Genomic DNA, 22,807 nt, shown 5'->3' with positions numbered 1-22,807 from the left:
AAAAGGTACAGCGTTCAATATTTGTGACATTGTGTTGTTTGTCGTCCAGAAATGGGAGCAGATCGAGTCCAACTCGAAGCTTCGTCACGTGGGCAGTAATCTCTGCCTGGACAGCCGCAGCGCCAGGATGGGCGGACTCACTGTGGAGGTCTGCAGCCCGAGCCTCACCCAGCAGTGGAAGTTCACTCTCAATTTACAATCGTAGGGGGCGCTCCAGATCCCCGGAAGACTTGGCATAGCGAAGAGAAACACCTACAGACTCCTGAGATGCGGCTAAAAAGATGAATAGACTCAAGAAGAAAGACAAACTCTTCCTCCTTCTCCTCCTTCCTCCTCCACAGAGGTACAGCCAGTCACGTGCGCACCCTTCTCTCACCCATCTCCCTAAACGATGAGCCACGCGTAATGAAGGGAGGGGCCGGGAGACCCAAATGGAGTTAACAGGAACCTGACTGCATGTGGTGGATGGATGGTGGCGATCACGAGGATAAAGGAGACGAAGAGGCTTTTGTTTCAAAAATACATACCTCAGTGTTTTCTCATTGATGGTTCCAGCTGCAAACGGCGAAATTGTTCTTCTCCTTTCTTTAATGCTGGTGGAAAGAGAATTTTTTTGGTGTACTTGTTTTATTTTCTTATTCATATTTTTTATTTCTTGCTGTTAACTGTCCACAGAGACTTGCTTTTTTTTCTTCTTCTTCTTCTTGGAAGCATCCTGTAATGGCAGATGGAGCCTTCAGGTTGTGGTTTCGGGGAGGTGTGGGTTGTTGAGTGATGTGAAGGGAGGAAATGGACTCGAGGCCTTGAGCTTTTCCTCTCGTTTATTCTCACTGGTTTACAGAGTCAACCGAGAGAAAGGAGGCAAAGAAGGCAGTTTTTCTACAGACTCTTTCTTGGTGGAGGTGAAGACAATCTGGGAGGGTTTTCGCTGCTTTGCATGGGGTTTTTCCCCCCCTCAGAAGTGTTGTGAATGCCTCCCTGAAGATTTTCCTGTCTTTGGGCTGTAGTACTGGCTGCTGCAGCCTCCAATACTTCCACAGAGAAAATACCCAGAGAATAAGTCACCAGTCTCTCTTTTTTTTTTTTCCTTTTTCTTTTATTTTGGTTTACTTTCTAATCAAAAAATGGAACCAACTTTTAAAAGGATGTTTTGCGTTTCAGAAAGACCAGTGATTAAAATGGTTTTCTTTACATACTCTCGCTGCTCTGTGCCTGCTCCCCGTGGAGAGGCTCAGTTTTAATCTTTTTTTTTCTTTCTTTGTTTTTCCTGCACAGCTGCTTTCCTTTGCCTGTGTCTATATGTTGCCATTGTGGAACGTTTACTGTCTAACAATCACATCTAAACTGGATTCATGTTGCAGCTTGTTCTCCAGAGCCAACAGGTGTTGCCTGCTAATGTGGCATTTTTAATAACACAGTAATGAGATTACCAGTAATGTAGAGTTCGCATAGACGTGACTGAGATGATTGCTTCTCCTCTTCCAGCACTTTTACAAAGTTAAAGAAGAAAACTACACTTAGACCTTGTAGGAGGAACAATGCAACCCTGCAGCAAAGTAAAGTGGGGTTTGTTTGGGTTTTTTTAATTCATCGAGGTGTCAGACGTCCGTCTCTCTATTGACAACGGCAAACTGTGCTTATTCCAGCCTGAGAGCAGATTTCATGCAAAAAGAAAAGTCTCGACAAGTAGCGAAGCAACTTCTGACTGCATGTATCGCCGACATGTTTCCAGCGTTGCACTGAGTCACAGTGATTTACATCAACATATTTTTTTTCCTCTGACTTTCCTGTTAGATGAGCCATCTGTTCTGAAGTTTAGAACTGCAGTAAACAAGGTTTTACTGTTTGTCCTCACTCTGTTTCTGCAAGAGGAGAGCAGATTTTTCTGATTGCACAAGCAGGACTGCGCAGCTTTTGCTGATGCAAAGTAGAAATAAGAATACTCTTTCTTTCTTTTCTTTTTTTCCTGCCACACTACTATGCAGATCAACAATATCTTGGTGTCATGAAACGGTGCAGTTTTTGTTACCAGGTGGTGTTACTGATACGATTTGCAGTACATTTATCTGTTTCCGAGTCCATTAACTCTTGCCTTTTAAATAGTTTATGTTTTGTTTCTAATCTCCTTTAGGCTTTCACATCACTTCCTCATCTTCACTGCTATGATCTCCTGTGCTGTTAGTCACCGATGAGTAATGACAGTGGAGTTTGGGAAAATTGCGCTTGATTAAATTTAGTGTGACTCATCACTTGGCGACCTCAAGGCAACTACAGGAACACAAAATATTTCTGAACAGATGTACAGTTTGGGTACAGGAAAGCTGAAATCTCAAGTCATCTTTAAAGTCGTGCGCTCTCTGCTTTTCTCAGTCCTTCCCGCTCTCGTGCACACTCGCATCCGAAACTCCTTTGGTTTTATTTTATTGAGCCGCCAACTGACAAAGACAGCTGGCCTCGGTTGCTTTGCTGTCTGATACTTTTTTTTCTGTGTACCTGTTTGCCTTGTCTTATATGTTCATTTATGAGTGGGGTGAGTGGAGCTGAGAAGGTCAGCTGAAGCTGCAGCTGGTTTAAAAAGCCTATCCTGTGACTTGACAGGTTGCTGCATTGTGCTGCAGGGCAGGGGACCCACAACATGGCACGAGGCCAGAGAGAAACTCAGGCAAGGCCCTGCTTAGAAAAATTTGGTGTTGCCTTTGATGCTAAATCCAAAGGCCCAAATCTGATTTCATGATGATGTGTTACTTTAAACATGGAAAAGTCTGGTTTGGTTTGGAAAATGCAAAACAAAATGAAACACTTTCAGTGTCTTAAGTAAGCATGGTTGCGATACAGGAGAAGCATTAAGTGAAATTTAGGTTTGAACATCAGTTTTTCATTTCAGTGTGTGCTGTGAAATCAGACGCTTCAGTGGAGATTTTAAAGACAGGTTACAGGAGAAATAATCTTATTGAAAGTAGAAAAATATAAAAATGTTTAATTTAGATGTATTCTTGAAAGGGCACCATTGAAGTTTTTTTTTCTTTTTAGCTGATTCTCAAAGGGTGTAAATGGGAAGATCTGTCATAGGATACATGCAAAATCTGTCTCGGTTTAGATGTGTGCAAGTACACATTTTAGTAGTTAGTTCGTTTAGTTTTTCATCGCCTTATCGTCTAGATTATTGCATAAATTGTGCAGCCTCTTGAGTAGTGGTGATATGTCAGTCAGCATAGAATAAGTGAGGGTTTCCAACATGCTGAGGTTTTATTTAGTAGTTTTTAGCGCCCTCTATTGCCACACATGATCAGCTGCGAAACAAAAAAAGGAAGAAGGACTTGAGGTAGTTTCTGTCTTTGCTTTATAAGATCTCCATGTGAGTTTGCTACTCCGCAGAAGCCGACTGTGCTCACCTGAGTGACCATGTCAGTCCTGTCTGCAACAGTTCCCGTGTTGTCTGAAGCCTTTTCTTTTTAAAGCTAGTCTTATACTTTTCATAAGGTTTGCTATTTTATTTCTTAATCTTTTTATGTTACACACAGAAGAAATGACTGTAACACTTAAGTGCAGCGCCTCATTTCAAAAGGATGGTTAAATGTTTACATCTTTTGCACAACGTGCCAAATTTCCTTTTCCGAATTTTCTGTGTGATGAAGAATAAGAAGGGGTGAAAGTCTTTGGAAAACAGTCTCGGAGGACTTGTTCCGTGACAGGTTGCTTGCAGTGTAATGAGTATCTTCCCTCCAGTCTCAACTTGTAGAAGCCACTTTGGGCAGGACTGCTGTTATCTGCTGGTCTTGTGTCAGTTTTATGATAGAGAGGGGATTAAAAATGGTCGTTTGCGTGTTTCCATGTCTTAAAAACTTTAAAATATTCTTTAAAATATCCATTAGAGGAGTAACAACTCTGAAACATAGCTCAACAAAAGTCATCCCCAGTATCATATGATGGTTCCATCTTTTCGTAGTGCGTTTACCTGTTTGGAGCCATTTAATCAAAAGTTAAAGCGTGCTAGGCTGCATCACAATAATGCAGAACATTTTGTTTTGGTTGTGATCCAATTATGACCAAGTGATCTTGTGCGTATAAAAAATAATTTTAGGTATGAGCCAAAATGATGACGCACAAACCAAAAAATGCCTATTGAAATAAATTTACAAAGGAAAACATCGAGTAAGAAGAATATTACTGACAATCCTGCAGATGGTCGTCTTCTTTAATAACATAAAACGTGAGCATGAGTCAGTAAATAAGAGCATCCTACCCACTGAGCCACTAGACATTATTTATTTCGCGGTGGAGGGAAACAAGGGGTTATTTGCTAGAGTTAAACAAGAAAAGGAAGCTTCAAGCAAAATCTTTGTGTTCGTTCAGCTTTTCCTTTAAACGGAGAAAAGTTCAGTCACGACTTGTCAAAAACCTGGGACGTTTTCTCCCTATCGGCCCACCTCAAATCCCCTCATAGGATTAACAGAAGAAGGGCCCTCTCTCTAATAAGTGAAAAGCCCTGCTGAGACATCCAGCTCAGGACTGCTTAAGCTTCTCCGTCTTCTACGAGCGGCTGTGCCAATGTAAATGAGTCGGGGCACAATAGGGGCAGATCATGCACAGCAGACAATACACTGTAAAAGTCTCATCAACTGGTAATGACAGATAATAACAGTAATCAATATGGGTGGGATATGGGGTGGGGTGTGAGCTGGTGGGTTAATGTGTTTTCTGAGAGGCATGTGGCTCTGAATGGCTGGTATTCACATTACGAGGTGGCTGATGCAACCCGAGGGTTCACACATGTAAAAGTGTATATTTTTGTATATACCTACATCAGTGTGTGTACAGTATGTACATATATACACAGTGTACTCAGCTGCAGTTCCTAGTTTTGTTGTCAGACTGTACAGCGCTTCTAACTGTTCCCTGTTTTATAGATAATGCAGAAATTCAACTTTGAATGAGGAGAAATGATTAACTTAAATAAATACATTTATATATATAAACAAAAGGGTGTGACGTGTTTTGCCTTTTCATTTTTGCTTTTCAAGTTTTGACAGTCGACAACCCTAAACATGCACCATATGTACAGGGATAAAAAGGTTAAGTGTTGTTGAATCCATCTGTCAGCTGGAAGTAAATCCAGTTCTCTCAAGTTTTCCTTCATTGGTTGATCTTTTAGCGATTTGCAGTGTGGCAGCTGTGCATGAATTTTACATGTATTCTTAGGCTTTAATATTTAAAGAAGAAAAGTTTTCCATCCGTCAGTCAAGCATTGTAGCGCACTGGCCGAGTGCATTAGTGTGAGTATTGTGCTACAAGGCAGCATATGAGTGACAAAGCAAAATTAATGCAAGACTTTTAGAAATGAATGATTTGGCAGCACAGTGTGACTCTAATAGATAACGACAGATAATCTACTACCAGTCACTTTATTAGGTACAGCTGTTCAACTGCTAGTTAATGCAAATATCTAATAAGCAAATCACATGACAGCGATTCAATGCATTTAGGGTGTATGGTCAAGATGATGCATCCTGCAACGATACAACTGAGCATCAGAGTGGGAAAGACGCTGAACATCGCATGGTCTGGTCTTATGCAGAAAGGCATTTCTAAATGCACAACACGTTTACGCTTGAAGCAGACGGTCTACAGCAGCAGAAGACCACATCGGGTGCCACTTTTCTTGGTTAAGAACACGAAACTGAGGTCACAATTCACATGAGCTAACCAAAACCGGACAATAGAAAACTGGAAAAACATCGTCTGGTCTGATGTCTCTTGATTTCTACCGTGACACTTTGAGCCCCTTAGTATTAACTTTGACTATTGATTATGGGTCAAAGGATTTATTGACCACAGTTTACCATCTTCTGATGCCTGCTGCCATCAGGATTGAGTGCATCATGATTAGCAGCGTCGCCATGCAGCTGACAAATATAGAAACGGGTTTCTTCAAGATGACAATCCAATACAACTCAATCCAATAGAGCACCTCTCAGATGTGTTGGAATCATGGGTGTGTAGACAACAAATCTGCAGTTACTGTGTGATGCTATTATGTCACTATGGACCAAAATCTCAGAGGAATATTTCCAGCACTTTGCTAAATGCAACCCGATACTAGCAAGACTGACAAAATAAAGTGTCTCGTGAGTGTATATTATGTACATTATAAAGCATCCCTTGAATTTTAACAAAATGAACTTATATTTCTTCCATTAGTCTGCCCCAAGTCAGATGTACAGCCTAAAAATATGACTGTATATTACACTACTCCAAAAATTAAGGGAACATTTTGAAAAGACATCAGATCTCGATGGGAAATAAGATGCTGGATACCTATACTGATATGGACTGAGTAATGTGTCAGGAATAAAGGAGTGCCACATTGTTTAATGGGAATTAAAATTATCAACTTACAAAGGACTGAATTCAAAGTCACCCCAAAAATCAAAGTGGGGAAAAAAATGTTCCAGAAGGTTAATACATTTTATTGCAGCAACTCAAAATAGTTCCCATTTGTTTGTATGGCCCCCATGTGCTTGTATGTATGCATGCTCTTAATGAGACGATAGATTGTCTGAAGGAAGGTCCAAGGAGCTGTTGCCAGGCCTGTCGAGGCCTGTGCGTCGCTCCATGGATGCGTTTTCCCAGACCAACGCTGACCCACCACCACTGATGATTAAAGATATTACAGGCAGCAACATTCCCCACGGCTTTTCCAGGCGCTTTCACGTCTCTCAAATGTGTTCAGAGTGAACCTGCTCTCATCTGTGAAAAGCACAGGGTGCCAGTAGTGGACCTGCCAATTATGGTATTCTATGGTAAATGCCAGTCTAGCTCCATGATGTCAGGCAGATCCCACTAGAGGATGCTGGGACTTCAGACCACCCTCATGAAGTCTGTTTCTGATTGTTTGGTCAGAGACATTCGCACCAGTGGTCTGTTGGAGGTCATTTTGTAGCTCTGACAGTGCTCATCTTTAACTCTAGATACCCATCCTTCTTATGGGTTGAGGACCACCTTCGGCCTTGTCCAGCTCTCCTGGAATCTTCTCCATACTTCTGACAGTGCTGGGAGACACAGCAAACCTTCTGGCCACGGCACGTATTAATGCATCATCTTGGAGGAGTTGGATTATCTTTGCAACCTCTGTAGGGTCCAGGTATCGCCTCATGCTACCAAAAGTGACACTGAACCTAGCTAAATCCAAAACTAGTAGGGAAAAAAAAAGTCAGAAAACATGAGGATAAAAAAAATGTCAGTGATTTTGCCTGTAAAATCAGCATGTTTATTTTTGTCTCATTGTTGCCCCTCAAAGTGCACCTGTTGTTAATTTCATTAACACTAAAGCAGCTGAAACTGATTAACAACCCCCTCTGCTACTTAACTGACCAGATAAATATCCCAGAAGATGTTATACTCTGATTAAAAAGTGTTTCTTTAATTCTTTTGAGAGGTGTATATGGACTTACTGATCTATATAAGATGATGACAAATATCATAAATATATCCAGACTGTGTTCATCCTAAACCTGTGAGATAAATATATTTTAGGCCCTATGTATATTTAGCACCACAAGAAGTCATTGACTTTGTGGTTTTCTTGGTGCTTCTCTTTTCTTTCTTCTCTTTCTTCTCACCCTCCAACAACTCGATGCAGATGGCTGCCTCTCCCTGAGCCTGGTTATTCCTGTTAAACAGCAATCCTTCCTCCCAGCTTTTAGGTTCCTTACAGGGGATCATCTGATTGCTCTGTTTTTCTCAGTAATGTGTGTTTTCATTTACATCTCTTGCTTTGTGTCCTTGTCATGTTATACATTATTACGTTATATATATTTTGGATGTGTAACCAGGTCTTCCTGAACCTTTGGAACTCCTGGAGCTGTGCTACATTGGACAAATTAGCAAGCTGTACATACACACAGCTGACAAAATGCTGTTTTTCTTGAATCAGAGCACCATAAGACCACCAAAGCTTGCATGCTTGCACCTATTTAGCCTTCTTAAACTTAATGGACGCTGACACCCCCAACTCTTGGAAAGTCTTCTGGCAGGATTTTGGAGCTGACCTTCCCAGATTTACTCTCATTCAAGCTTATTTAGTCTCTCACTCAACCACTGAGTTCCAGGTGTTGATGGGTTGCAGCCTTGCGTTTGTTTGCAATCAAATTTAGAATATTATTTATTTAAAGACAGTCCTTATTATACGAGTGTGCTGTTACCTTGCTGAAGACTGCTTATCTAGTTGTAACTCACACTATTATAGTAACCTGATGCAGGCCCTCTGCATCTGTTCACATCTATGACTGCTTCCCTCCTGGAAAAAAAAAGTTTACAATTTTAGTAGTTATTAAGATGAAACAGGGTAAGAGTGCGCAAAAACTATTAAATAAGACCATAAAACAAACTTTTCCATTTAAAATCCCAGAAAGTTGATCGTGTTCATCTGGATGCAGTCTTTTCAGTGGGAGAAATGTTTCATCAGTAATCCATGTGACTTCTTTAGTCTGGAGACACCGAATAAGTCATCATCCAGGATTTTCTTACCTGGATTATTGAGATAGGATCAAGACATCAAGCTGCACACCAAGAGTGAGCGAGACACCAATTTCCTGATCCCTCTTGCCAGGTACTGAGAAGCCAGCTGAATGGAGGAATAAGAGCCAAGTCATTAATACATAAGGTCATCAGATAGCCACCTGAAATAATAAGACGTCCACAGGAAGAGATAGATGCTACTGATGTCAAGACACAAAAACTCGTCACAATGCACAGAGGTCTCCATCTGAAGTCCAGTCCAGTATCCTGAGGCTCTAAGAGCAACAGAAAGAGGAAGGGCAAGGATTAGTGCATGTCACTACAATCCAGGATGAAAGATGACACATTTGCAAATAGATCAGGAAGATCTCCAAGAATGCTTCAAGCAGCTGAAGATGGATACTGATGAGGAACAGGAAGAGGAACAATCATGGACAATCACTCCCTTGCGTGGGATGTATTATCGACAGAGAGAGGAAGTGGCTGACATCAAGAAATCCTACCAGTGGCTTAAGAGGTCAACTTTAGGGACAGTACAGAAGTTCTGATCATGAGCTAAGGACCAGATCTACCACAGCTGACAGGACCCAAGATATGTAAACTGTGCAATGGTCCCCCTGGAGATTACACATAGCATCAAGATCCAAGCTGGGACAGCATACACTGAGAGGCACAATTTAGTGGCTGGGATAGTCAGAGCGCCTCACCTCTGTCAGTGCGCCCCAGGCAGCTGTGGCTATGTAGCTTGCCATCACCAGTGTGTGAATGGGTGAATGACTGAATGTAGTGTAAAGCGCTTTGGGGTCCTTAGGGACTAAGTAAAGCACTATACAAATACAGGCCATTTACCATAGTGTACAGGAACATCTGTGCCACATTTGGAATGAAAGTCCCCAAGTCCCAGTGGGAGACCTCACTAAAGGTGGTTGAGAACAGCAGGACTAAGATCCTGTGGGACTTCCAGTTCCAGACAGACAAGCAGCTGCTGGCCAACCAACCAGACATGTTGGTGGTTGACAAGGAGCAGAAGACCACAGATTGATGTGGCAGTCCCAGTGGACAGCAGCATCAGAAAGAAGGAGGACAGTAAAATAGAGAAGTACCAGGGGGTGAGGGAATAACTGGAGCAGATAGAAACATCAAAACAGGAAACATCACAGGAAAAAAGAAAGTAAAGAAAATGGCATTTCAAAGACACAGATATGAGTGAGGTGTATGAGACAATTTACAATAAGTTAGTGGGTAATATTCACTTGCTAAACTCCAATACATGCAATCGGAGTTGCATCAAATTATACTTTGTTTTTTTCTTTAGATAAGGACTCATAATAAACTGCTCCACTCCTCTCTGGCATCTCATTTTTACAATTAAGCATTCCCAACATTTCAGCATCCACATTTTCATTGTCAGAGTTTGAGATTCTTTCCAAAGCTTAGGGATTAGTGAGGTACAAGTAACTAGATCCACTATCAATACTCTTATTACGCACTTATTTAACTGTGCTAAAGGACCTCCATCTTCAAGGGGAGAGATCTGTGGTGACGTTGGCAAATCAGACTTAAATTATTGGCCCATACAATCCAAATCATCGCTCTAAAATGAAAAACTTTGGCGCGATTCCATAATGCATGCACATAAGTCCATCTTTCTGTCCTACATTTCCAGCATGACACATCTTTAATTAAACCAATTTCTTGTAATCTGAAAGGAGCGTAGTAATACCGATTAATGATTTTATCCTGAATAAATTTGCCCGTGGTATCCCTGACTAATTTTTTAAATATTGTTTTCCCATGACTCATTTTCAGATGCAGAGACAACATCTTTTTCCCAGGTCTTCTTTAGTTTGTTGCTTTATGTTACATTGTTGAAAGTTTTAAATAAGACAGTATGGTGTAAGTGCTTTTATGCAGTTTGATTTTTCTTCTTATACAATCTTTAATTCACCAGATATATTTTTAAATATTCAAGCGTTTCACGACAGAAGTGCAGCCGCACTGTCCTTACCGTCGCCTCTCCAGCAGGGGGCGATGGCAGTCGCTCCGGACACATGGAGGGGCAGGGAGGAAGAAGGAGCTCAGACAGAGGCTGATTAAAGCGGTCAGCAGTCACAGGTGGTGGTCTGTGTAAGGGACCGGAGAATCGTTACAAAATATACCATGAAGAACGAAGGCATAGAAGGGACGGAGAGGTTTCTGAGCCCGGATAAAGGCAGGGGCCTGCGGGCGTTGAGGCACTTCGCGGTGGGGGAGCTGGTGTTCGCGTGTCCTGCCTACTCCTACGTGCTGACCATGAATGAGAGGGGAGCGCACTGTGAGCACTGCTTCACCAGGTAAAACTGCACCTCACCTCACTCAAACAGCTGACAGACCCCTCTTGTAACAGGTAGTTACGAGCAGGCGCCTTCTTCTGTGAAAAGGAGAACTGAGTGGAGCGGGTAACGTCCAGTTCACTGCCAGCTAACCTCATTACAGCTACGTTAGCAGTTAAACCCCTGTGCACCTACTCAGCTGATTAAAGTGGGTCAGTGAGACGAGCCAGCTCACCTGACAGATGCTGCAGCTTTTGTTTGTAGCACAGCGGAGTCAAGAGAGTAAAACACGAGTGGATTTTAAAACGATAGTGCTTTTTAAGTACTGTGTATATACCCTATATAGTCTTAAATAGGTTATCAGTATTTACAGGTCGCATACTTGGTTAAAGGACCACTTGGTAAATTTGCAGCCCTATTGATGCCATAGTATAACGTGTCTGCTTGTCTTATACAACACGTGCTCTGGGCACAGACCTGTTAAAGATCCCCACTTGTCCCACAAAGTACCGAGACCCCCAGAACGAACTACATAATGTTGTTTTCGTGTCTCCAGCTGTGCATGTAGCGGATGTCTGTATAATGTTGTGTGGCTTTATGGTAATTTGTAGTCATTTCCTCTCTCTACATGGGTGTATTGTGTCTCATAGTTATTATTTGTGTTTCTTAGACTTTTCTATTTAATTTAGATTTTCTGCACTATGTCTTGTCTTATTTTTTGTCTTCGTTTATATTTGTTGTTTTGCAACTTTTTGGGGATTAATTCTGGAGGGTGGGAGGGACTGTGTCCATGCACACACTTGACAAAGCGCTGCCTTTGTAATATCAGACTGCCAAAGCTAGCACACTTGCACCAGTAACCGTGTAGGCTGTTGAGTGGCCTACAGCATTCAGAGAGCATCATGTGTAGGAGTGTGTAGGCACACTTTATCAAAAACATGACAGGAAATTAGATTCAGTTTAAGTTTAAAATCCCTTCACAACACTTTATAGCATTATATGAACTCACTCTCTGTGACACTCTTACTGACACACTTTCTTACACACACATGCGTCCTACCAAAGAAGCCATTAAAAGGTTTGTAGAGCATTGAAAGGTTAGGGTGCTAAATATAGGCGTCCGTGTGTCCCAAAAGAGGAGGAGCCATGAGATGAGAAGTCAAGTCCAGGACAGGCGTGCACTGGAAGGCATGTACGCAAGTGTGTATATTTGCCCCGTGTTGCACCTTGTGCCTTATCTGACATAATTAGTGAACTGAAAATGTTTGTAGATGCTCCTGAGAATTTAATCTGAAATTCAGATCCAATGCATGTGACCCAGATGTGATTAAAATTAAACTCTAAACATCTTTATGTTCCCTATTATGTCCCAGACGATAACAAACTGTCACAGCCTTCTCGTTCAATATCAGGTTGAATTTTTATTATTGTCATTTTTTTAAGAAGTTGAAGGCTGTCACTATAAAGTTTATTCCCGTATCCACCATCCAGGTGTGTCATGTTGTTTCTTCGTGTAGTTTAAAAGAAAGTGTCCCTTTTACGTACAGCAGTATCTGAATGTATTGCATCTTTGTGTCATTACAGGAGAGAAGACCTTTTTAAGTGTGGTAAATGTAAGCAGGCCTACTACTGCAATGTTGACTGTCAGGTAAGATGGTCATTTTGGTCTTTTTAATGGAGATTTTGAAGTCTTTTTGTAAGTTTCAAAAGTCAGCTCAAGGAACTGACTAGGACTAGGTGTCAGTTGGTACTTTATGTTCAAAAAAGTGCTCCTTTTGCTAGCTTAACATTAGCATGCTCTCTTGTGCAGATGCCTGCAAAGAGCCAATAATGCATTAGCAGCATGATGCAGCTGTGTCTGTCCTGTAAGCAGTTTGCACTTTAACAGTGCTCTCTTATTCTTTAGTGCAATAAAATTAATGACTGTATCTCCACTCCAACATTTTCCTTCCCTGCACATCAACTAACATCAGTGCAGGACCAACAGAGGCTCCAGTTAGATGTTTTCTATTTGTCCTCAATGAAGAACCTTTGTAAGACAAGTAGCAACATAACTGCAGCTGTAATGTGATTGCTGAATTTAGTGTAGTAACACATTACATTACTGAGTTATTGACAAATGTTCAGTTATTGACGATCTGTTTAGTTCTAGTGTGATGGTACAAATCAAACTCTGTACACTGCAGCAAAGTACAGACAGAGACAGAATGACGTTTGCCTCGGTCATTAATTTATCAGTGATTTACTCTTTGATGACAGAAATGTCCGTTTAATTCTCCTTTTCTTTGCTGTCTTAATTTTGCGTATCCTGTTGTTTTTCCTTTTATAACACTTATTCAGAAAAGGATAATTTACCACTTACTGTGTTTGTGTGTTTGCACAGAGAGGTGATTGGCCCATGCACAAGCTGGAGTGTGTAGCGATGTGTTCCTACGGGGAAAACTGGTGTCCATCAGAAACGGTCAGACTGGTGGCAAGAATCATCATGAAACAGGTGAAGTGACACAAAGAAGCAGGAGAAGTAATGTTTCAGTATCCAGAGAGTACTCAGAGATGAACACTAAAATGAAAAAGGGAAAAAAAACTATGAGAGATATAGATGTTCTCTACATATTACAACATAACAAAAATAAAGAGTTATGGTTAAGACGCCGTAATTACCATTTGGATGAATAACACAGCAAGAAGAGGAAGGAGCAACAAGCAAACCTTAAAATAAATATCTGAGTGAAATATGATCTGGGTCTTCACAATAATCTGACTTGACTCATCACTTTAATTTACATAGTTTTCCATGCGCAGTGTAATCACACATGTAGTTTAGATTAAAATGAACAGTCGTTGTGCAGTGTTAACACGGCCTTCTTGTGTCGTAATTTGACCACAGCGTTTAAATGTAGGTCTTATCTTGGTTGATGACAATGCTCATGAACACTGCTGTCCCTGAGCTGTGCTTGGAAGCTGCTGTATTACCATAAAGATCTTTAATGTCTAAACTCAGCTGAACGTTTATACTAGAACTGTCTGCAGGTAATTTAATTCAGCGTAAAGGGAAAAATTAAGTTTAGTTTATATCGTTACATCATTATGCGATCGCTATGATTTAGGTTTTTTCATTAAACACTGTCGTTTTGCAGAGAGCCACAACAGAGCGAACTCCCTCAGAAAGGCTGCTACTGCTTAAAGAGTTTGAAGCTCGTAAGTTAACGTGTGTGTTTGTGTGTGAGTGTGAATACATAAGCATACACTTTAGTTAGACATTCATGCACTTTTAGTTAGTGTGTGTGTGTGTGTGTGTGTGTGTGTGTGTGTGTGTGCGTGTGCGCAATCTATCTATGTCTCTGCAGTTGTGGCAGTGTGTCTATTAATATCCTCAGCTGTAGCCTCCAGTCCTTGTTCTGTCGCTTTCATTCACTCGAAGTGTGCAAAGCACTGGGGATCTAAATCCCAAGCTTCTGGCTTCTGTAATTTCATGTTCTCTCCCTTCCTTTAACAACTATTGCCACTGTGCCCTTGAGCAATAAACTCATCTATCGTCACTGGGAAACTGTGATTATGCTGAGATGCACTTATCTGTTAATATAACTCAGTTTTAGCTCATAATTAAGAAACTAAACTCTGCTGAGCCTGTTTTCGAGCAGCAAGATTTACAGGGCATTTTTGTTTCTGTTTTCTGCAGTTGTTCTAACTGCTTTACTAATGTGCAACTTTCAGGTTTTAATGAAGTTAAACACAGTGAAACAGGTCCCATTGGTCGTAATCTCACACATGCACGAGCTCTGGTTTCCCCGAAGTGCCAACAAACGGTTTCCTGTGCTCCATTTGGGATTATTATTTAGTCTGAACTGTTGTTTCCGGCTCAGATGTGTCACCACAGGATTGTTAGAGAATTAACCTTCATACCTGTCCCTCATGCGAACCAAACAAATGGTTGGCCAGCTGCTGCCTGCTGCTACTCGTCTGTGTCTGAGTGGGTTTGTGTGATTGGCAAAGACAGACGGCTCATAGTGGTGCTGTGTTTAACACTTATTAACACTGAGGTGTTCTCATCTGCTTACAGTTTGGAACCAGATTATTATTATTATGATTATTATTATTATGATTATTATTTGAATCATCAGTTTAATGCATATATTTCTTTATGCTTGGAAAAAAAGATCAAATGTTTTGCAAGAGGTCCAGTGTAACTGAATGGTCAGATGTTATATTGATATTTACGTTTTGCTGACTTAAATATCAAACTTTAAGTCAGCTGCTTTTTCACTTTTTCCTGCCAATGAGAGACAACTCAGTAGTACATGTTTATTATTTACATGTTTGGTTCTCACTTTTAAATAAATGTGAATAAATTTAATTAAATAAATCTCAGTAATGTTAAGCCCAATGTCTGGTCTGTTATATTGTCAGTTGCTTTTCATGTAATTATTAATTTTCTCACTTCTTTGTCAGCCCTTTGTCCCTTATTCTTTTTAATCTTTTTCTCTTTGACAGATTTAGATAAGATGGACAGCGAAAAGGAGGAGATGAACCAGACAGACATAGCAGCGCTGCATCACTTCTACTCCCGACACATCAGTAACCTTCCTGATGAACAGGCTCTCACGGAGCTATTTGCACAGGTATCGATGAAGAAACACCAGAAGGCTGTTTGAGTTGTCAGTGAACCAATGGATCCAAAAACTAAAATGGCATGGTGGCGCCAATGCAGTGTTTACCTTTGTCGCTGAGACTGCTACATCAGCCATTCCCTGCCCACAGTCGGCATTATTTTCCATTATTTTTATGGTACTAAACATATTTCTGCATGACATCACTACACTGCACTGGTTTGCCTTTTTGACAGTCAACAGTGCAGAGAGACTGGAAGCATGCAGCACAGCTGGTCTCAAATGGTGGAGATTCAGGTTACAGTTAGTGGTGTGCACTTTAACCTGGACACCCTGACGCAGATGCAGCTGCCCTGTTTCTTGGTTGCTTTGGTGAGCTTATACCTAGAGCCACACTTAGTACTGATCATATAGATTGTGGTTGTTTTAAAACAGCAGAGACTTTAACAGTCATTTTAAATGAATTTGTACCTTGTTCGTATAGCAGCGCTTTTCCCAAACACCTGTTAATCCGTACTTGAACACTAGCTTAAAATCAGTTGATTTCAAGCCTTCTCCCACTAAGAATCTTTATTTCATACTGTTTGGGGGTTAGGGGAACTTGGAACCATCTCTTCATCTTTCAGCCCTCCATCCATTCTCAGTTGTCCTGCACTTGTAGGCAGAAAGACATAAAGGAGTGCATGTTTGTTTTAACTAGGCTCTGTATCACACGCCCACTGATTCTTTGCCGTTTAACTCTGCAGCTTTGAGCGCTTTAATTTTATCTGTCTGGCAGTGGGCTGTCTCCCACCTCTTCAAGCTACATCAATGGAAACCTCTTTGGCCTGTTATCACACAGCTGCATTTAATCTCCACTACCAGAATTTCCTCCTCCTCACTGAAGTGGGTGGCACGGCACAGCCGAGGCTGATGCAAGTTGTGTTTTTGTGTTGCTGAACCCTGCTTTTGTTTTTCTTCAGGTTAATTGTAATGGTTTTACCATAGAGGACGAGGAACTCTCACATCTGGGATCAGCTGTTTTTCCTGAGTAAGCAGCTAACATGTCGTCATCATTCAGCGCTCTGTGTGGACATTTTAGGAGATTAAATTCAAAATAAATTCCTCTTTTCATTCCCCTGAATATGTCATCCCACTTTCTCAGTGACAGTTCGCCTGTTTTATAGGAGGTTTTTATATTTATAGATCACTTTATTTATTTTGTCTGTTTATTTCATGCTATGTGAAGCATGTACAAGCAACTGTTTATGGTCATTTTACATATTACTACTTCATAGCTGACAACAATTCTACCAAGAGGTATCTGATCAGCCACTAAAATACCTTAAAAACTTGGAAAAGTGGATAGTGCTCACACTTGGCTGCCCTCTTGAATACAGTTTACAAAAAATAAAAGTATTCATGGCAGAACTGCATGTGATACCCCACAGAGCTGTACTACCAGTGTCACAAAGCTGCTAAATGTAGTGTTTTATCAGTGTCTTTTTAATTTTACAGCTTTTCTCTCACTTGTCTCTCTCACTCCTTCTTCCTTCCAGTGTAGCACTGATGAATCATAGCTGTAGTCCCAATGTCATAGTGACCTACAAAGGCACAGTAGCTGAGGTCAGAGCTGTTAAAGAGATAAACCCTGGAGAAGAGGCAAGTAAATACATCATTTTGAAACCTTAAATTACAGAAGTGTAAAAGTCTTTTATTGTAGGTTGTTTTTGTCATGTCTCTCTCTGTAGATATTTAACAGCTACATAGACCTGCTCTACCCCACAGAGGACAGGAAGGAGAGGTTGCTGGATTCCTATTTTTTCACATGCCAGTGCACAGAGTGCACCTCCAGGTCTAAGGTACTGTGGGTTTATCTCTTAGGAGCGCATATATTTTTGATATCTTGAATGGGAGTCTGGTACCAACAAACAATTTAGTTAGTTTGAGGACTAAAACAGCAAGTACATTATCTGGGTCAGTTATTAGCTGTGTGTTGGGGAAATGCAGCAGGATCATTGTCCTCATTGTGCCAACCTGTGCTTCCTCCCACCTTTGTTTCAAACGACACCTTACACTGTCAGAGATGTGGTGGCTGTGTCCCAGTTCCACATTATAAACTAGTGTACTGTATGGGTACTAATGCAGTCTTTTGTTTATATGCGTCAGTCTTCATAGCATGTTCTGTTTAGAATAGAAATGGTACTTAGCATGTGACAAGATGTTTTTGCATCATTTTGACTTCTGCACATTTTTACATTTGGAATGAAATCTGAAAGTTTCAGAAAAACTAAAATCCCTCCTTAGGTCTTTTTTGGTTTTACTGGAATTGCCTTTTAATAATATCCGACTGTAATTAGCTTACTTTATGCACTGCTTCATAATGCAGTGCATAGACTTAATGTTGTGCTCTAAAATCCAAGCAGAACTACTGGTTAATGCATACTGAGATATTTCTATGTCTAATTTTGTTTCTTTCCCAGTGTGCTGTTGTCAGACAGTACAGCTGTTTATATTTGGTACTCTTATGTTTTAACATAGCTTCCCCCAAAGACTGTCTTGTATAAGATGCAATGTTATAAAACTCGGTATTATTTTTTTTCACTCTGTCTTTAGGACAAGGCAAAAATGGAGATCAGGAAGCTGAACCCTCCACCAGAAACTGAGGAAATCCGATCCATCGTCCGTTATGCCAAAAATGTCATTGAAGAATTCAGGCGTGCCAAACACTACAAAAATATCCTTCTCTTATTATAATGTATTCTCTTCTTTCTCCTGATCTCTGACAGCTTTGCTGCCTCCTCTTCTTGCGCTGCCTTTTCTGTGTCATTATTTCTTGACTCTCTTGCACCCCCCAGTGAGCTGCTAGAAATGTGTGAGCTCAGCCTGGAGAAGATGGGAGCTATATTTGCAGACACAAATGTCTACATGCTGCACATGATGTATCAGGCCATGGGGGTGTGCCTGTACATGCAGGACTGGGATGGCGCTATGAGCTACGGAGAGAAGATCGTTCAACCGTACAGGTAAATCGATCTGTTGGAAATTCAGGTCATAAAGACTAGATTAATTCAATCACTGTCTACAATGGTACATTATAATTTGTAACTGTATCAAAGTTGTTTTCGTATTGCATAAAAAGAAGAAAAACTTGTTTTCATCTTGTAAGCCCTGCACTAAGAGTCTTGGAGATAAAGCAGACACTTTTTTTCCTCTCTTTCTCTGATTGTATTTTACCAGTTGCTATGGGTCTTTCTTGATTTGTCACCTTAACTAAGTTATCCACTCCCATAACCACCTTTTATTCTTATTCCTTTAAGTTGGGTACATGTACAGTAAACTGTACCAAAAATGTGGATTTAACTTTTTTTTTTTTTTTAACTTTTATTGTATACGATGATGTTTTCAGCTCATTTTGATGATTATGTTCTTTCTGCAGCGTTCACTATCCAGCGTATTCCCTGAATGTGGCATCTATGTATCTGAAGCTAGGGCGTCTGTATTTGGGGCTCGAGAAGAAGACCCAAGGAGTCAAAGCTCTGAAGAAGGTGAATGCATGTATAAATATTTGGTGTGTTAAAAGATCAATTGCGTAAGCAGTTGGCTGCAAAAGCATTTGAAATGCAACAAGCGACCACGGAGAGACCAATGAGTGGACAGTTGTTCATTCTTTGTCCTGTTTTTGTGTCTTATGAACGTCTCTGCATGTACTAGAACTAAGTCAGGGTGGAAATGGAGTAGACGTAGTCCCGTGAGCAACTAAGTAAACCCCATGATTCATGATTCAGTGGTCTGTTGGGCAATGTTTAACAGTGGTAACCTGAAGTAAGGAATTTGAACCCACTCTGTTACAGTGTTGCTTGAGGTTTGTGGGCATTTGTTTATGCACAGCTCTCTTAAGGTCCCTGCACAACATTCCAGTTTGAGATTTGCTGCTGTGCTTGGAATCATTGTCCTGTTTCATGACAGTCTGATAGTAAGGCTTTGACTATTGGGCAGATGGTCTCACATATGACTCTAGAATATGTTGGTCACAGTCAACCGGAGACCGCAAGGTGCCCTGGTCCTCTAGCTTGTGGCTGTAAATAATCACCCTTTCTCCAACCATACTTGTTCATTTTATTTCTGAGTGTACTTTAGCATTTAACATGCTACCTGGGGTCTGTAGCATCTGAGCCATATAGCTCTTAGGTTTTTTGCAGTTTTGCTGAGCAGTGAATGATCTGACTTCTGGTGAATTTGAAAGGACCTCCACTCCTGGAAAGATCACTCCAGACCAGTAAACTGCCAAAACTATTTGTTTTATAGAAGCAGCCACACTTGTTCATCATCAGTTAATCAAGTACAGTTGAGCAGCAGGACCTGGCTGCTACTTACCCTCTTAAATCTAGTGGAAGCAGTAAATGTTTTGATACATTGATTTTAACTTTGGTGTCTGAAGCTACGTCACTGTATTGACATTCAAATACTATTACATTCAACATTTGATCAGCTGTCAAGGCAAACGTGCATCTAATCTGTTTTTCTGTTTTCAGGCTCTCGCTGTCATGGAGGTGGCTCATGGAAAAGATCACCATTATGTAGCTGAAGTCAAACATGAAATTGAGGAGCAGAAGTAAAAAAAGAGGAGCTGAAGGAGCAAAAAGAGTAACGAGAGTCCGCAATGAGGGACCTCTCCAAAAGCAGCAACAACAAAATACACATCACAAATGCATGGCATGCATTGTTTACCTCTTCAGTTTTTAAATATTTTGGTTCACTCCGTTTTTTCTGCTTCTCTGTGAGCAGTCTTCACTCCTCAACTCATGGATGAGGACCACGTTTTGTATCTACAGCCGCCTACTTCCTGTCAGACCTGGATTAAAAAAAATGGAGACACATTGGGGTTGCATTGTTTGAATGAGAGGAATACAGCATCTTGATTTGTTTCTCATCCAAACTTGAACTACATTTAAAATGTTGGTTTTGGTTTCTTTTCATACATTGAATAAAAACAAAATCCCACCAGTGGGAAGATGAAAACATTTTTTTTTTTATGCAGCCTTTCTTAAGATACAAAGCTTTTATGTGAACGGTCTATTTTCTGAAGCCCAATTTAATTTTTTTTTGTCCTTTTCCTGGTGAATCTGATTCATTCACCGTTTTGTGGACCTGTCAATTAACAGTTTCCTATCCTTTTTCTTTGGCAGCAGTTATGGCTACGCAGCGTCGCCCCGGGCAGTTGTTCATGATTTAAAATTTTGTACAAAAAAGTGAACAGTTGTTACTCACAGCTGATGCATTTTTAAATCCTCAGATATTCTGGCTTCTTTCGTTCATGTCTAAACTGTGAAAATGTGACCATGCATCGTGTACTCTGTAGCACCAGAGAGGAGAATGCAAAGAACTATTCCTTAATGAATAACAAGTATCTTTTGCTCGTTTAAAAGAAGCAGGAAGTGTTGCATGTTTGACTGTTCATGTTTTCTTTGTGTGTGGCTTTTTCTTTTCCGTGTCTTCTACTGGGGCTTGTTGACCAAATAGGCCACAGGTTAAACTGGCAAGGAACCAGCTATTCAGTCTGTTCAGTGTATCATTAAATCGGGGTGCTGATATGTGACCAGTTTGCCTCTTAAGTCACAGTGAAGACATTGGTACTATGATCCTGGATCAGAGTCCCTTTGCTCTCAGGAATAAAAGGGGGCAGCACAGTAGCTTTTATTGCCTTTTTGTCAAGAGATGCATTATTAAACTTTGTTGGTATTTTCTTCTTCCAGACGCAGCATCGATGCAGAAATGACCTATACAGTTGTAGACAGGATGGTAAAATACACTAAGATAGCAGGGTGTATAGCTTTTACAGTAATAAAGTAGAGGGTGGCATCCTTAACTTCTACATTTTATTGTCAAGAATTGGTGTAATATTTCATACAAAGAGAAGTGCATCTTTTAGTCTAATTTGTGCACACTTGTAAGCTAATTCAAACTGTAGTTTAAAACCGATGGTAACAGTTCCACATTTTAGGAAGTGCTACCTTTAGCAAGAATGCGTGTTGTAAAAGCATCTGTGGGTCATTAAAACAGTAGTTGGAGTTTAAACCCCCAAATGGGAGCTGTTATAGATCACAAAACTGTACTTCTGCTTTAGGGTTGACTAAAATGTATAGAAATACTAGGTGGCTGTATTTAAGGTGTGTTGTTGGGAGGAAGACGTAAAAAAAAAAATTAATGCAAAGATTATCACCAGGGCCTTTGTTGTACTCAGATTTTGTATTGTTTTTGTGACACAATGATGTCAAATGGCAAAAATGTAAGCACATTTTATTTCATTTAAGCAGTTTCTGCAAGTGGATGCTTGGCCTTGCTGCCGTCTTCATTTTGCACTGCCAGAACCGATTCAGTTCTGTCGTTCTTTAAATGCATGTAGCTTCACTCTATCTCGTTTACTATGGAAACAGTTTAATGCTTAACATAAAGGTGGCAAACTGATAGTTGGAAATAAACCATTTTGAAAGTCATTTTTGTAGCAAGCTGTGCAAATGTGACTCTGTCACCTGCAAAAATGCATCTAAAAGGTGCCTGCCTTACAGTTTTGCCTTGGTAACCCAAAAACACAGTTTGAGCAATTTCACCTTCTTTATTTTTGTCTTACTGCTAAAAGAAAAACACAATGTAAAGATAGGTTGTAGGCTTGTTTGCACAGGTCAGTAACCTATGTATCTAAACTTTCTATTGGCCAGAATTGAGCATTGTGTTTAATTTTGGTCAAAGACTTCGAAAATACAGTTATATATTTTGTGTTTTTACTCTGTCAGTAAAGATAAAACCTGTGGCATCAATATTGAAACGGCATGTAAGCCAGGCAAAGGGTAATTGGAAGGCCACCTGCACACTGTTTTCTCTTCTTTCTGTAATGAACTGTTATCTTTATCAGGCATGAATATTATTCTATTGGAATGCATAATCGAAAAAAATCAAGCCTCTGGCTCTTTCTGTACCATGTCAGTGGAAATCAATAAATGGCAGTATCACACTTTGTTCTGTATTCTAACATTTTCTTCTGAATCTTTTTTTTTAAGCAGCACATCTAAAGCTACATGTCCTGATTGCGTAAAGAAAGCAGATATGTTAACAGAAGGGACTAATCTGCTTCATAGAACAGACGCTGGCCTGATTAAGTCTGTCTGTGGAAGCAGTAGTGATGCAAGTTAGACTAAAAACTTTTTTCCAGTAGAAATCTTTGTTGAATTTGTCTTTTATTTGAGGACTAGGCTAAAAACTTTACCTGGTATGAAGCTGTGGCATCTAGGTTAGGTTAGAAATACTGCTAGACATATTTCTTTTAGAATTTGCCTTTTTAAGCGACATGTTTAAAAAGATTTTTGTTTAGAAACAACTGAACTGATATTTTTC

The 22,807-nt window shown here is 40.4% G+C and overlaps 2 protein-coding genes across 3 annotated transcripts in view; both read left to right on the top strand.

The window, feature by feature from the left end:
* galnt2 (UDP-N-acetyl-alpha-D-galactosamine:polypeptide N-acetylgalactosaminyltransferase 2) overlaps positions 1 to 4,392 on the top strand; it is a 68,044-nt gene extending 63,652 nt beyond the window's left edge. For both annotated transcript variants that reach the window (XM_040011388.1, XM_040011389.1), the window contains exon 16: positions 50 to 4,392. In XM_040011388.1, the coding sequence (XP_039867322.1) occupies positions 50 to 205 (156 nt within the window). In that variant the 3' untranslated portion in view covers positions 206 to 4,392. The remainder of the gene's footprint in view (positions 1 to 49) is intronic.
* Positions 4,393 to 10,552: 6,160 nt separating this feature from the next.
* smyd2a (SET and MYND domain containing 2a) lies at positions 10,553 to 21,601 on the top strand. The gene is made up of 12 exons (XM_040011390.1): positions 10,553 to 10,850; positions 12,414 to 12,477; positions 13,213 to 13,323; positions 13,967 to 14,027; positions 15,321 to 15,448; positions 16,399 to 16,466; positions 16,975 to 17,077; positions 17,167 to 17,277; positions 18,032 to 18,152; positions 18,267 to 18,441; positions 18,855 to 18,963; positions 19,951 to 21,601. Exons 1-12 carry the CDS (start codon positions 10,678 to 10,680, stop codon positions 20,032 to 20,034), a joined length of 1,308 nt encoding a protein of 435 aa, XP_039867324.1. The 5' UTR covers positions 10,553 to 10,677; the 3' UTR covers positions 20,035 to 21,601.
* Positions 21,602 to 22,807: the final 1,206 nt, after the last annotated feature.

This window comes from Simochromis diagramma, unplaced genomic scaffold (genome assembly GCF_900408965.1).
Source record: "Simochromis diagramma unplaced genomic scaffold, fSimDia1.1 OVJJ01000603.1, whole genome shotgun sequence".
NCBI lineage: Eukaryota > Metazoa > Chordata > Actinopteri > Cichliformes > Cichlidae > Simochromis > Simochromis diagramma.
The sequence above is the reverse complement of the archived record's forward strand: the minus strand, read 5'-3'. Positions and strand labels throughout refer to the sequence as shown.

Coding starts and splice junctions, on each gene's coding strand:
- smyd2a (XM_040011390.1), top strand. CDS start 10,678: ATGAAGAACGAAGGCATAGAAGGGACGGAGAGGTTTCTGAGCCCGGAT. Junction 10,851..12,413: donor TGTGAGCACTGCTTCACCAG/GTAAAACTGCAC, acceptor GTGTCATTACAG/GAGAGAAGACCTTTTTAAGT. Junction 18,442..18,854: donor AAGATCGTTCAACCGTACAG/GTAAATCGATCT, acceptor TTCTTTCTGCAG/CGTTCACTATCCAGCGTATT.